Source organism: Trichoderma camerunense, assembly GCF_050948025.1.
Source record: "Trichoderma camerunense strain CBS 138272 chromosome Unknown V8C40scaffold_7, whole genome shotgun sequence".
NCBI lineage: Eukaryota > Fungi > Ascomycota > Sordariomycetes > Hypocreales > Hypocreaceae > Trichoderma > Trichoderma camerunense.
The window spans coordinates 1,081,156-1,093,181 of NW_028145363.1; the positions used below are offsets into that span (position 1 = coordinate 1,081,156).

Consider the following 12,026-nt stretch of genomic DNA (forward strand, 5'->3'; position numbering starts at 1 on the left):
AGGGATCAGGAACAGTGGTGCTCCAGTTCCAGAAACAGAACAGGGACACTCATCCACACCCACGAACAAGTGCGGTTCCATGAGCCTCAAACGGTTCAGCACCGATCCGAGGAGCAAAGCCAGGGCGAAAGGCCGGGGGGTTTGTTAGAAGCAGCCCCGGAGCCGGGGTGAGCCTCTTGGAACGGCGATCGAAAAGGGCAATCCCAGGATTACAATCCCATATTGAGGGTGCAGTGTCACCAAACGCGACGGCATTAGCGCTGTCTGATGAGTCGGGGCTCGAAACAGACGTCGAGGAGGACTGAACGCCTCTCCACGCAGGTACCGGAGATGCTCTGGGGCACACTGGCAAGGGGGATGCACTGGCTGCCGACTAGCCGCAGCAACGGACCTCTTTCATTTTCAGCCCATTGTTTCTGCTCCAGCAAGCTTCAGTTGCAGATGATATTACTCTTACTACATACAACTGGAAATGAATTAGCAAAGGGTAGCTCAGGCACAAGAACAAAGAAATAAAAAGATCCAGTACAAAGGAGGCAGAGAGGTACTCGCAGACTCGTAGTACCTACAATACGAGTAGCATCGCTGCAATGTCTTCTTTGTGATGCCTTTGTGTCCCCGGAATTAAAGTTATTTCCCCAGGGACTCTCACTCAGGCGCCGCAACTCAGCAGCGCAATGCCCTAGGCCTAGCCGTGGTCAACCAGACCCTGGCGCTGTCGCAGATTAAAGTACGAATGCACTGATGCGGCTTCAGGCGTCTCGGGGTTGGTGCCAGGCCAATCTGGCCAATGGCGAGCCCGGATCTGCAGCCTCCATGTGGCGCTTCGCGTTTCGGTTGCAGGCGATACGGAGACCCGAGACGACAAGTTGGGGCTCAGGCACTGGCTGTTTGAGCGCTTTTGCTTTGGTAATGGGCGTGCACGGATGGTGAGAAAGAGACGTTGGAGAGGAGAAGTTGAGATGGAAGCGTTTGGGGGAATTGATCCGAGGGCGGTCGGCACGTGGTGTTGCTACATTGCCATGTACCGTTTCGGAGCACGGAGCAACTTTCATGGTCATTGCTTTGAGATGAACTGAACCCCCAGCACTAATATCAAGATATTCAGGCGAAATCTCCATGAACAGACAGACAGAACAGACTCTCAATACACTCGGTAGCAGAAGTATTCGTTGGCCAAGTACTGCAGCCCGGATCGATCTCCGCTTCCTTTCTGCCACAATGTGATCTCAAGTAGAGAAATCCTCCAGCGTACACAATACGCCAACAAGGCGTGCGCTTACAGGCCGCACGAAACATGATCCATGGGTATGCGACTTGGCAGCGTCATTAGTCCATGCTCGGGAGAACAAAGTTGTCTTGGCTTTTTTTAAGCTGCTGTCTAAATGGCTGCAGATACAGTAGCCGTGCCACCATGCTTTCTTTGTTCCCGTGTACTGAACACAAAGAGGCAGATATACAACCCCCCACTCAAATCTTAGGCGCCTAGATGTAAGAAGCCTCGTCGTCTTGTAGCCAATAAATTACATGTGGCTTCAACAATCAATCAGCTACAATCGGCATAAAGGCGGCCGGCCTATTCTCAGGGCTGCATTGAATGGGCCTTTATTGGAATCTAGCAAGTCATTTCGAAAGCGCCGCCTTCAGATTTGACAATACAACATGGAAGTATATTGTAAGTGTGCTCTTTGTAATCATTAGAGGATGAGACAGCGTCAATAGGGGTCTGTCGGAGTATATCCGTCCATCTCGCGTTGCACCCCGGACGGAAACAGACTCAATTACATCTGTAAAGGAGCACGTTTCATCCAAAGCCCGTCAAAAAAGACAGACAAAAGATCCCCAATCCGGCAAACCGGAACAGCACAGACAATAGATGACAGCCAGCACTGCCCTTTCTGTTTATGACAAGTCCCTTTTCATCTCTTCGCATACAGACAAAACACAGAAGCGAAGAGCAACCTAAACCCTTTGACGCTTCAGGGGCCAATGCACAGATGCAAGGGTAGCAGAAAATAAGCCCCAAAGGGCAAAAAACGAGAGCCCACAGCGTTGCCGTTTGCCGGTTCGTGAAACCTCCTTGGCGCTCGTCAACAGCAGCACATCTGAAACTCCGTCTTTGCACCCCCGAAACAGGCGCTCCGTCTTGTTCGCTTTTCCCAGCTGACAGATTTTGAGGGAACTTTTTATTCCCGGTCTCATCTTCTTGGCACAGACGTCATATGCCGTAAAGGGCATTCGGAATCTCGCAATGTACTTCCTGTTGAACTTCGGCTTGCCGAATTCTGCCGTTTCACCCTTCTGGGCGGGGGGGATGGCTTCCATGTTGGCCGTTTCGGATACCCTGGAGCGAAACAACGAGAAGAGCAAAAGGGCAAAACAGTCATTGGCAGAGAAACAATTGTCTTGGCGATGGTATTTCCCGTCGTGTTTCTATATCCGTTAATTTAATTGAGGCGTTCACGATTCCGATGTCCTTGGCACAAGCTTGACTCATTCTCTATATGCAAAATCATATCTGCTTGCTATCATGCATAAGACCAAATATGGGCGAAGCAACCCGGTGTCTGTCTCCACAACTTCTAGGCATAGGTATTCAATTACAACTCTCCAATATAGTCCTCCATCTCTTCTGCAAGCTCATCAACAGGCTCTTCATAATCCTCTGCAGGTCGCTTGCCAGTAAAGCTGGCGTCCCTCTTTTGGAACTCGTCGACAATCAGATCTAGCCATGCCGCCATTCGGTATCCTGCGCGAGCGACTTGTTTCTCGAGCATGGGGGCTGCCTTTTCATAGTACTCGCCGCTCAGCTCCTGACCAACAATGGCCTTGGGACCCTCAGGGAAGACTATCAAACGGTGAGTTGAGCTGTAAAGCTAAGAAATTTACAAGACAGGCGACAAACTTACCATATTCGCACACAAGCTTGTTGCATTCCCGCGACCAAGCCATTGCCGTTTCGATGGGATCGCTAAAGTCCAAGTCTGCCAGCCAAGCATCCTTCTCCTTTGAATAGATGCCGCCGTTAATCTTGTCAGTGAGGTCCCTGGACCACTTTTCCGCCAATGGATACGGCTTTCCGCGACCAAGCCACTTCTCGGCAATGGAGCTGTCCCAAACGTGATGCAGGTTGAAGTCTCGTCCATTCCACTTGACGTGGATCCCATTTCCGCCCCTCGCAACATCTTCGTTATGTAATGGCTGGTGCAAGTCGCCGACAAAGTGAATGACAAACTTGGCAGCCTGAGCACGTTGCCATGGCGGCAGCGACGGGTCGAGGGACTGCTCGGTGTAGTTGGCTAGAGCGGTGATGACACAGCCGGTCCCCTTGCAGTCGCGCTCAAAGTCGACGTTGCACGACTCGGGCGGGCTATCGTGGGCATCGATGAAGTGGAACGTGCTCGTGAATCTGCCCCATTTTGTGTATCGGATCGAGTCGGCCCAGCTGGCTACCTTGGCCATGTAGTCGGGCTCATTGCTTCGCAGGAGGTGCTTGAGGTAGGCCTCTGTGGAGTTGCTGACAAACTGGCTTGCAATGTAGGCGGTCGTGATGTGGCCCAGACCTTGATTCGGAGAGGATGATTGTTAGAATGGCTGGTGATGGTGTTGACTAGAAAGCGTCACGGGGGGAACAGGAGACAATACACACCTCCCCAAGCCATGGCCCCTGGCAGGGAGACGAGGCTAAAGGCCACGGCATTTGAGAGCTTCATGATGGCTGCAGGTTGCAAAGATACGGCGCGCACAGTAGACAAAAGTTCTATATGGCTATTCTAGATGAACCGGCGAGATGAAATGATGATGAAGGGATGGTTGTTGTGTAAAGATGAAGTAGAAGCAGATGCAGGCAGTGTGACCTAGGTAGGTATCTGAGGAGGGATGGAGCTCACATAGGCTACCAAGGTACCCCCGGGAGCTACTCCAGCTCCGTCGTGCACTCCAGCCACTGCTACTAAACCGCCAATCACAGGGAGCTCAATCACTGCGTGCGGTACCTGGTAGCAGCTGGCGCCTCGCCGCATAATGGCATTTGCTGCTGCATTACTCACATCAGCAAGAGCACAAAGCGCGCGAGCGGCTGTCTGGACGGATCACGCGCATTACATCATGCCTGGTGCTCTTCTCTTTGGGTGCATCAGCTGCTGGGCGCGGTTGAGCCATGTGCCCGCCTCGAGGTGGAAATGGAAGCCCCTGTGGCGAATCATGAGCGGCGGCGAGTTGTGTCACTGGGCTGCGACCTCGGCACCGCCGCTGCATGCCAGAGCGATTGAGTTTGTGTGCGAGGCTTTTTGGCTGTTCGGCGATGGTTATCAAGTTCGAGTATCAAAAAGTTTGATAATAAGTTGACGAGAGCAGAGATGAAGTCATCAGATAAAATACAGTCGACTAGTATTACTGTAGATACTGAGGTAGCACCACATACGCATACGAGCAGAGCATCTTATCTATAAGCTGACCAAAACCAAATGACGATGCAAGCCCGTCCACAGCAGAGATAGCGCGGGAAGTTACACTGGCAACTGGCTACTGTACGGCGCTATGTATGCACCCCACCATCATCCATGGATCCCTAAATTCCTCCCCCAGCAGCAGCAGACCAAACCGGACCCTTGATCTGTCTCGTGTGCAAGCAAGGCAAGATTTACTTTCGCCTAGCCCCCACCAGCCGCGTCCAATCAGCACCCGCGCTTCTATCGCTGACCCGCGATAAGGAGCGTCCGATAAGCCGTCTTCGCTCTTCAGCTTGTTATGACTAGCATCGGCTGGTCGGAGTCCTCACGAGATCACTGGTGCTTTGACTCTCCGCGCAATCTCGCTCTCCCTTTTCCAACCTTTGACGCTTTGCTGCTGGCTCGACCGTCTCTCTCTTTTTCTCGAAGCTGCAGAGCAAGCGACATATCTTGTTCAGCATCTACTGTACGCCGCCGGAATCCGCCCGACTTCCTTATCATGGCGTCTCTTGCGATGGCCGTGGTCAACGAGGCAGTGAAAGAGCTGCCTCTTCACAAAGCTATATCGGGGATCTTTGGAAGCATTAGCATGGCGGCATGGATATGTGTTATTGTATGTGCTGAATTTCTGGTTCCTTGCCCGCAAGAATGAATTTATCTAACTGCGCAACACCCGACAGCTACCTCAGATGATTGTCAACTACCGAGCGAAGAGCGCCGACGGGCTGAGCATGCCGTTTCTGGTTGTCTGGATGATTGGCGACGCAACCAACTTGATCGGTGTGTACTCCTGCAAGATTCTCAACATTCTGCAAATACTCCCGCGGAGAAGCCGTCCTTGAGCGGAGCTGACTGTTACATTAGGTGGACTCTTTACGCACCTGGCGCCGACAGCGGTCGCATTGGCCATGTACTTTTGCGTCGCCGACTTCCTCCTCATCTCCCAGTGCCTATACTACAACGCGATCAACGCTCGCCGAGCTGCCGCGGAGGCGGAGGCCACCGAAGAGGCGCCCCTTCTTGGAGAGCGGCGCATGTCGCATCGCCGATCGGTGTCGAGCGAAGACGTCGGCAAGATTGCGCCGGCCGGCGACGAACTGATTGAGCGGTCTTCGTGGTCGTCCAATGCATTCAGCCTGATTGCCGTATATGTCGTTGGATTCATGGGGTGGTACCTCTCATACAAGGCTGGAGCGTACAACGAGGCAGACCCTGTCGTCTTCAACGCCGTGGAGTCATCAGACTTGCTGGAGAAGATTGGAATGGTGTTGGGCTACTTCAGCGCTGTCTGCTACCTCTGGTAAGCTTGAACACACTTTGGGTATCGGCGAGAGGAGTAAACGACTGACCTTTTCGCAGCGCTCGAATTCCCCAAATTATCAAGAACTACCGAGAAAAGTCTTGCGAAGGTAATTCCAGCTGACCCTGAATTGACGCGATCACATGCTAATCAACATGAACAGGCCTCTCGATTCTGTTCTTTATGCTTTCCCTGACTGGAAACCTGACGTACGCAATCAGCATTGTGGCCTACTCCCAGGACAGGAAATACATCATCAACACCATCCCTTGGCTGATTGGGTCTCTTGGCACCGTGGTCGAGGACGGCACTATCTTTGTGCAGTTCCGATTATACGCCGACAACAGGCGAAGCGACGGCCAGGCATAAGCATATCGATTGGAGATTTTATCTCGACTGTGGGCACATTGTAGAGCGGAATATTGGTTCACTCGACTCGGCATAATCTGGTGTTTACTTGTTTGGTTTTAATATTGGATGAGGCGTCACGGTGGATTTCACTTGGCGTTCTGGCGCAGCATGTTGACATGGGACTTTTTGGTTGAGTCTCATCTGCATATTGTTTACCTTTAATACTAAGGTAGGGTATAAAGGCCCATTGTGAAGAACTGCCTGTCGGATGCAGGTAGTCTCACGGGATAGATTCTCAGAGAGAGCAATCGCATAGGACATCTTCTTCTTTTTCTCGCATTTCAATTGTATTCTTTGTTCAATCTCGTCTAGGAAAACGCATCACTTGAGCAATTATTTATAAATAAATCAATATCGACTTACATGATGCTGTCTGCTAATTCGAAGTGCTATCTTTGAAAAACGGTCCGGCACCGCGCAAAAAAAAGCTAGTCTGACGTATGGCGACGCTCCGATGGCGGGGCAGCAATTGAGCTTAATCTGGTAGCCAAAACTTTTGGGAGTCAGAAAGTTAAACCTCAATTTCTTTTCCTTTTGGTTGACGATCTTTGGGTTTCTGGATCTTTTATCAATCTAGACCTAGGCTATTTGTTTATTTCATCATCGAGTTCATTCTATTATATACCCCTCTCTCTTTTTCAATCTCTTGTTGTTATTGCGACATTGTGTGTCACCCCTTCTGAGCTCCGCATCGGCTCCCATCTTCGCCCTCATACAACCACACACAGCAAAATCACACACCATGGCAACGCAATCCCCTCGCAAGAAGTGCGGTACGACTTCCCATCATCAAACCTCTTTCTTCTCTTCCCAGCCGTCTTTCTAACATAATTCATTCTCAGGCGTCCTCGGCTGCACCGGCTCCGTCGGCCAGCGCTTCATCCTCCTGCTGCAAGGCCACCCGACCCTCGAGCTGCACGCAATCGGCGCCTCGTCCCGCTCCGCAGGCAAGAAGTACAAGGATGCCGTGCGGTGGAAGCAGGCCTCGCCCATTGGCGACGTCGCCGAGATGGTCGTGAGGGAGTGCCGCCCGGAGGAGTTTGCAGACTGCGACGTGGTGTTTAGCGGCCTCGATTCCGATGTCGCTGGCGATGTTGGTATGTTGTTTTATTTTTCACCATATCGACATATTCATATTCACATGAAAGAGAGAATGATTGACTGATTCTGATATAATACCAGAAATGGCTTTCCTCAAGGCCGAAATCCCCGTCTTCTCCAACGCCAAAAACTACCGCCGCGATCCCCTCGTCCCCCTCGTCGTGCCCACCGTCAACCTGCCTCACCTCGACCTCATCCCCCACCAGCGCTCCGTCCACGGCCTGAACAAGGGCTTCCTCGTGTGCAACTCCAACTGCGCCGTCATTGGGCTCGTCATCCCCTTCGCCGCGCTGCAGACCGCCTTTGGCCCCATCTCCACCGTCAGCATCGTCACCATGCAGGCCGTCTCCGGCGCCGGCTACCCGGGCGTCTCCAGCATGGACATCATGGACAACGTCGTGCCCTTCATCCAGGGCGAGGAGGACAAGCTCGAGACCGAGGCCAGGAAGATCCTCGGCGCTATCGACCCCTCCAACACCGCTTTCGTCGAGCAGGAGGCCCTGCGCGTATCGGCCTCATGTAATCGCGTCGCTGTCATGGACGGCCACACGGCCTGCGTCAGCCTCAAGTTCGAGCGCCAGCCCCCTCCCTCGCCTGAAGAGTGTAAGGCCGCACTCAGGGCATACGTCTCCGAGGCCCAGAAGATTGGGTGCCCGTCTGCGCCGAACCCGCCCATCAAGGTCTTTGACGAGGACGACCGGCCGCAGCCGCGCCTGGACCGCGATCTGGGCAGGGGATACACCGTCAGCGTGGGCAGAGTGCGGGCTGATGAGAGCGGCATCTTCGATTTGAAGTTTGTTGCGCTGAGCCATAACAGTGAGTCTCCCCCCTTTTTCTTTTGTGTAAGTTTTGTTATAGGGTAGATGTGGCTAATCATTTTCACAGCTGTTATTGGAGCGGCTGGTTCTTCCATATTAAATGCTGAGGCTGCCATCCTCAAGGGCTACATCTGATTGCATTTTGCAATTTTATACATGTATATAGAAAAGTTCAAAACGTGGGCTTGGTTAGAATGAAGAAAAAGAATAAATGCAATATCAATGACTCGCATAATGACTCGTATTGTCGGCTTCACAATGGATATCATTACTGTCACTAGGTTCATCGCATCAACAACTAACCACACAGTCTTAGTATGCTCTCGTTATAATCACATGTCAAATCAATATGTGAGCTGGTACAATATGACTGCAACTCAAATGACAGGAGATCAAAGCCTGCCACCACCCATGGCCCGGCATCCATTACCGCACTACGATAACTAAATACAAGATTCCACATGAACCGCCATCAACTCAAGGGTATAAGTAATCTTCCATCCGACACCCAACAGGCGCTCATCGATCAAACAGCCTCCTCACTCCTCTATCTCTTTCCCCATAATCACGTCGCCACAAAGGCAAGGATACACAACAAAACAACAGCCTCGGTACACAATTCCATCCGAAAACAAAACCGCCATTCTAGGCGATACTTCCATAATGCTTGCTTAGTCCCAAAAAAAAAAAAAAAAGAAAAACACACAAAAGAAAAAGAAAAAAACTCCTATTCCTCCCATTGCCCACTACGCCAAAGCGTGTGATTGTTGCTGTCCCTGACAACAAGGTATACCGCTGAGATAGATGTTAAAGCAGAGATATGCCCGCATAAACCGATGATATGCTTGCCGACAATTTGGAGCTATGTGCAGCTGACCGGTCGGTCAACTCCAGGCAAGTCGGCGATTAATATAAAGCTCACGTCTGGCGATCATCTGATGGCGGGGGTGGGGATTGTGTCCTGCGTCTGCCACCGGGTAGGATGAAGAAGAAATTATCTTGCCAGTTCGAGCGACGCGCCGCCGTGGGCTCCGCCTCAGCAACGCCCTGCTCGAGATCCTCGTCGCCGCTGGATGATCTAGATCCGGAACCTTCAGCTACTTGCTCATCGTCGTCTTCGCCGTCGTCATGGTATGGCTCGTATCTAGGGCCAGCCCACGAGCCACGAGCCATAGAGCGGACTACGTCTCCCTTGCAGATGGGGCATGTTCGTCGGCGGGTTGTTAACCAAGGAGTGCTAAATATCTTTGTCAGTTTGATGCTTTCAGAAACACAATGAGTAAGGAAAACTCACATGCAGTCGGCGTGGAATTCATGGCCACAAGGCAGCCTCATCACCCTACTCACACCATCGACATACTCCTCCAAGCAGACAACACATTCCACCTGCCTTCCCATGTACTTTTTCCACTCTGCCGAGATGGCCCCTCGTTCGTGCCCTGAGCGACCAGTCCGAGAGCTCCGCTGTGGTAATGTCTGTGGTAATGCCAAGTCACTGGGAGTAGGGGCAAGAAAGTTTGCACTCTCCATGACCCCAGTGGTCGTCCTGGAACGAGGCCGCGATCTCGGTGGGCTAGAGTTGTGGGTGTGCTGCAATAGCGGCGTGGTCGGCGTTGGGGATGAGACCCTGGGTGATAAGCTGGGGGATCGGGCAACTGTGTGATATGTCCTGACGGGCAGACGTTCGACTACAGACTTGGGGGCTCGCCATCTTCTCCTACGAATTCTGGCTCGTAAAACTAAAAGTGCATACACGATTGAGAGAGTCACCAGAGGGCTAATGACAAGAACAAGGAGCGTATCGAAGAATGGACTGGCGCTGCTGGTTGGTGTAATGGTAACCCAGAGGCCTTCATGCGGTACAGGATCTTCATCTTCTTCAGGCAAGTCGTCGTCATAGTCGCCGTCTTCGGGGTCGGCAAGCTCGGCATCTAAGTCGTCGTCCTCGTCCTCGCCAAAGATTCTAGAAATCAGGCCGCGGCCCTTTGTGGATGGTGAAACCCCCCTCAGCTCAAAGGCCGAGGTGGCTTCGTTTTCGGCCTCAGGCACTTTACGCAGCTTATACTCGCCGCTGCCCGGGGTAATGCTTCCTCCCTTTGGCTTATCAGCGCTGGGTGTCTTGTCAGAGGCGTCGCCTTTGGCATTGGAGTTGGCTGGCACATCCTTGCTTGCAGAAGTCGCCTTGCTCTTGCCCATAACATCTGGGTCCCGCCAGTCTTGAACTCCGATGACAAAGTCATCGCCCTCAGATTTCGGTCGTTTCGGTTGCTTCTTTGATTTAGCCACGCTGGGTTTTATGGTACTGTCCTGCTCATCTTCCCAGTCCTCAACCATTACCCAGTCCAGCTGGCCGCTGCTGGGAGGCCTGCTTTCACTGTCGACGCCGCGAGAAGACGTGCCCCAGCTGAAAAGGCGCTTGAACCAACCGCTTGATTTCTCCTCGACCTCCTTCCTCTTGGTAATTCGTTTTTCCTTGTTTGAAGGTTTGGACTTTTTCGAGGGCGCTTTCTTCTTGGAATCGGTGTCTTTGCTCTTCCTAGCCTTGGAGCCCTGCTGGACTTTGAGGACGGGATTGCCGTTATCGTCAAGCGTATCTTCGATAAAACTGCCAGGCTGCGTCAACGAGGAAAGCAGCTGTGCTGTGGTCCGGGCAGTGAAGACGGATGGAATCGTCACGTTATCGACCTCGTCGCCGCGAGCAAACATCTGGATGAGAGGACCTCCCTTGACGTTGTCACCGACAATGACGCCAATGGCTCCTCTTCGCTGTGCCCACATTACTTTCTCCAAGAAACCACATCCTCCACGCATTAACAGAACAATCTTTCCCTTGATCTCGGCCCCTTCTTGGATCGACTGGATATCGGCGTGGGAAGACACAGAGGTGTCCCGCCGAGTAAGTGGAAGCCTCTCGTGGAGGTGATTATCGGTGCCGTCATCGGTGGGGATGTCTTCGCTGAGACTTGCTTTGGTGTCTGTTTCGGAGCTATCCGGACTAAGAAGCTCTTGGCTGCGCCTCGGCCGGCGAGTAGACTTGGAGGCATCTTTCTTGTGTGGTGTAGTCCCATGAAAGGATTGCTTCAGCACATGCCTCGCTCCGGCACCATCCCAGCCTGGGAGGTCGCTGCAGCCCAGCTCGCCGTTGCCGTCCAGGCTATCCTCAATGAAACCGCTCCCAACCCACAGCTGCCCACTTAGACCGTTGGGTCGCAACCTAGGGCCAAACGCTGCAGGCCGCGCCGCAAAAGACGTGCTGTTGTCGTCGGTCAAGCTGATGGCGGCGTTGGGAGGAAACAGAGAAAAGGGCGTGTTGTAGAAGATGAGCCCCCATACCGATCTGTTTGGCCGCAACTCAGTGGGGTATCGGGAGTCTGCGGCTCGTCTGGAGGCTGTCGCTGCGCGGAAAAGGAGGAAGAAGGACGCGGATATACAGAGAACAAGAATCACAATCCGGGGAGTGCGCATCGTGAAGAGCGCGGCTGTCGGCCGGCCGCAGATGGAGTGGTTTTGCTTGTTTTTGTTTTGTTTTGCTTTTGTTTTGGGTTTCTCTTGTGGCGTCTGGTCAAAAGTAATGCCGCCTCAGGGAGCTGACGTCGGCCAGCGGAGACACGTCATGGGACGAGCGGATAAAAGAAGCAACTTGGGTATCGGATGCACAGGAAGGAAAAGAAACAACAAGACGGCGGGAATAACAAAAAAATCAACCTTCTAACGAGACGATAGGACGGATGCAAGAAAGAGGAGCGCAAGGAGGAAAAGAGGCGATGTCTAGAGATGAAGGCAGAAGTTGAGGTGCTGAGGAGTAAAGTCAGGTATGTAAACAGGCCCGAGGCGGGGCGGGCAAAGGCAAAAGATGCACGTCGACGCCATCAGAAGGTCTGGGTATGGAAGGTGGACCGCCTATACTAATACGCTGTTCTGGGGCTTAGGGAGCAGCCGGCAGTG

The 12,026-nt window shown here is 52.5% G+C and overlaps 5 protein-coding genes across 5 annotated transcripts; 2 read left to right on the forward strand and 3 right to left on the reverse strand.

Annotated features, from left to right (window-relative positions):
* Positions 1-1,706: 1,706 nt before the first annotated feature.
* V8C40DRAFT_242942 (uncharacterized protein) lies at positions 1,707-2,474 on the reverse strand. Its single transcript, XM_083215312.1, has one exon. The coding sequence runs from the start codon at positions 2,323-2,325 to the stop codon at positions 1,963-1,965; it is 363 nt and encodes a 120-aa protein (XP_083074299.1). The 5' UTR covers positions 2,326-2,474; the 3' UTR covers positions 1,707-1,962.
* V8C40DRAFT_242944 (phospholipase C/P1 nuclease domain-containing protein) lies at positions 2,475-4,401 on the reverse strand. The gene is made up of 3 exons (XM_083215313.1): positions 3,650-4,401; positions 2,910-3,563; positions 2,475-2,848 (listed from the first exon to the last, which is right to left on the reverse strand). The coding sequence occupies exons 1-3, from the start codon at positions 3,711-3,713 to the stop codon at positions 2,601-2,603; spliced, it is 966 nt and encodes a 321-aa protein (XP_083074300.1). The 5' UTR covers positions 3,714-4,401; the 3' UTR covers positions 2,475-2,600.
* Positions 4,402-4,593: 192 nt separating this feature from the next.
* V8C40DRAFT_242950 (PQ loop repeat-domain-containing protein) lies at positions 4,594-6,524 on the forward strand. The gene is made up of 5 exons (XM_083215314.1): positions 4,594-5,064; positions 5,132-5,231; positions 5,316-5,751; positions 5,811-5,860; positions 5,915-6,524. Exons 1-5 carry the CDS (start codon positions 4,750-4,752, stop codon positions 6,118-6,120), a joined length of 1,107 nt encoding a protein of 368 aa, XP_083074301.1. The 5' UTR covers positions 4,594-4,749; the 3' UTR covers positions 6,121-6,524.
* A 159-nt stretch (positions 6,525-6,683) lies between these two features.
* On the forward strand, positions 6,684-8,312 carry V8C40DRAFT_242951 (aspartate-semialdehyde dehydrogenase). Its single transcript, XM_083215315.1, has 4 exons — positions 6,684-6,935; positions 7,005-7,259; positions 7,345-8,079; positions 8,149-8,312. Exons 1-4 carry the CDS (start codon positions 6,905-6,907, stop codon positions 8,214-8,216), a joined length of 1,089 nt encoding a protein of 362 aa, XP_083074302.1. The 5' UTR covers positions 6,684-6,904; the 3' UTR covers positions 8,217-8,312.
* Positions 8,313-8,922: 610 nt separating this feature from the next.
* Positions 8,923-11,740, reverse strand: V8C40DRAFT_206391 (uncharacterized protein). Its single transcript, XM_083212050.1, has 2 exons — positions 9,376-11,740; positions 8,923-9,318 (listed from the first exon to the last, which is right to left on the reverse strand). The coding sequence occupies exons 1-2, from the start codon at positions 11,544-11,546 to the stop codon at positions 9,000-9,002; spliced, it is 2,490 nt and encodes an 829-aa protein (XP_083074303.1). The 5' UTR covers positions 11,547-11,740; the 3' UTR covers positions 8,923-8,999.
* Positions 11,741-12,026: the final 286 nt, after the last annotated feature.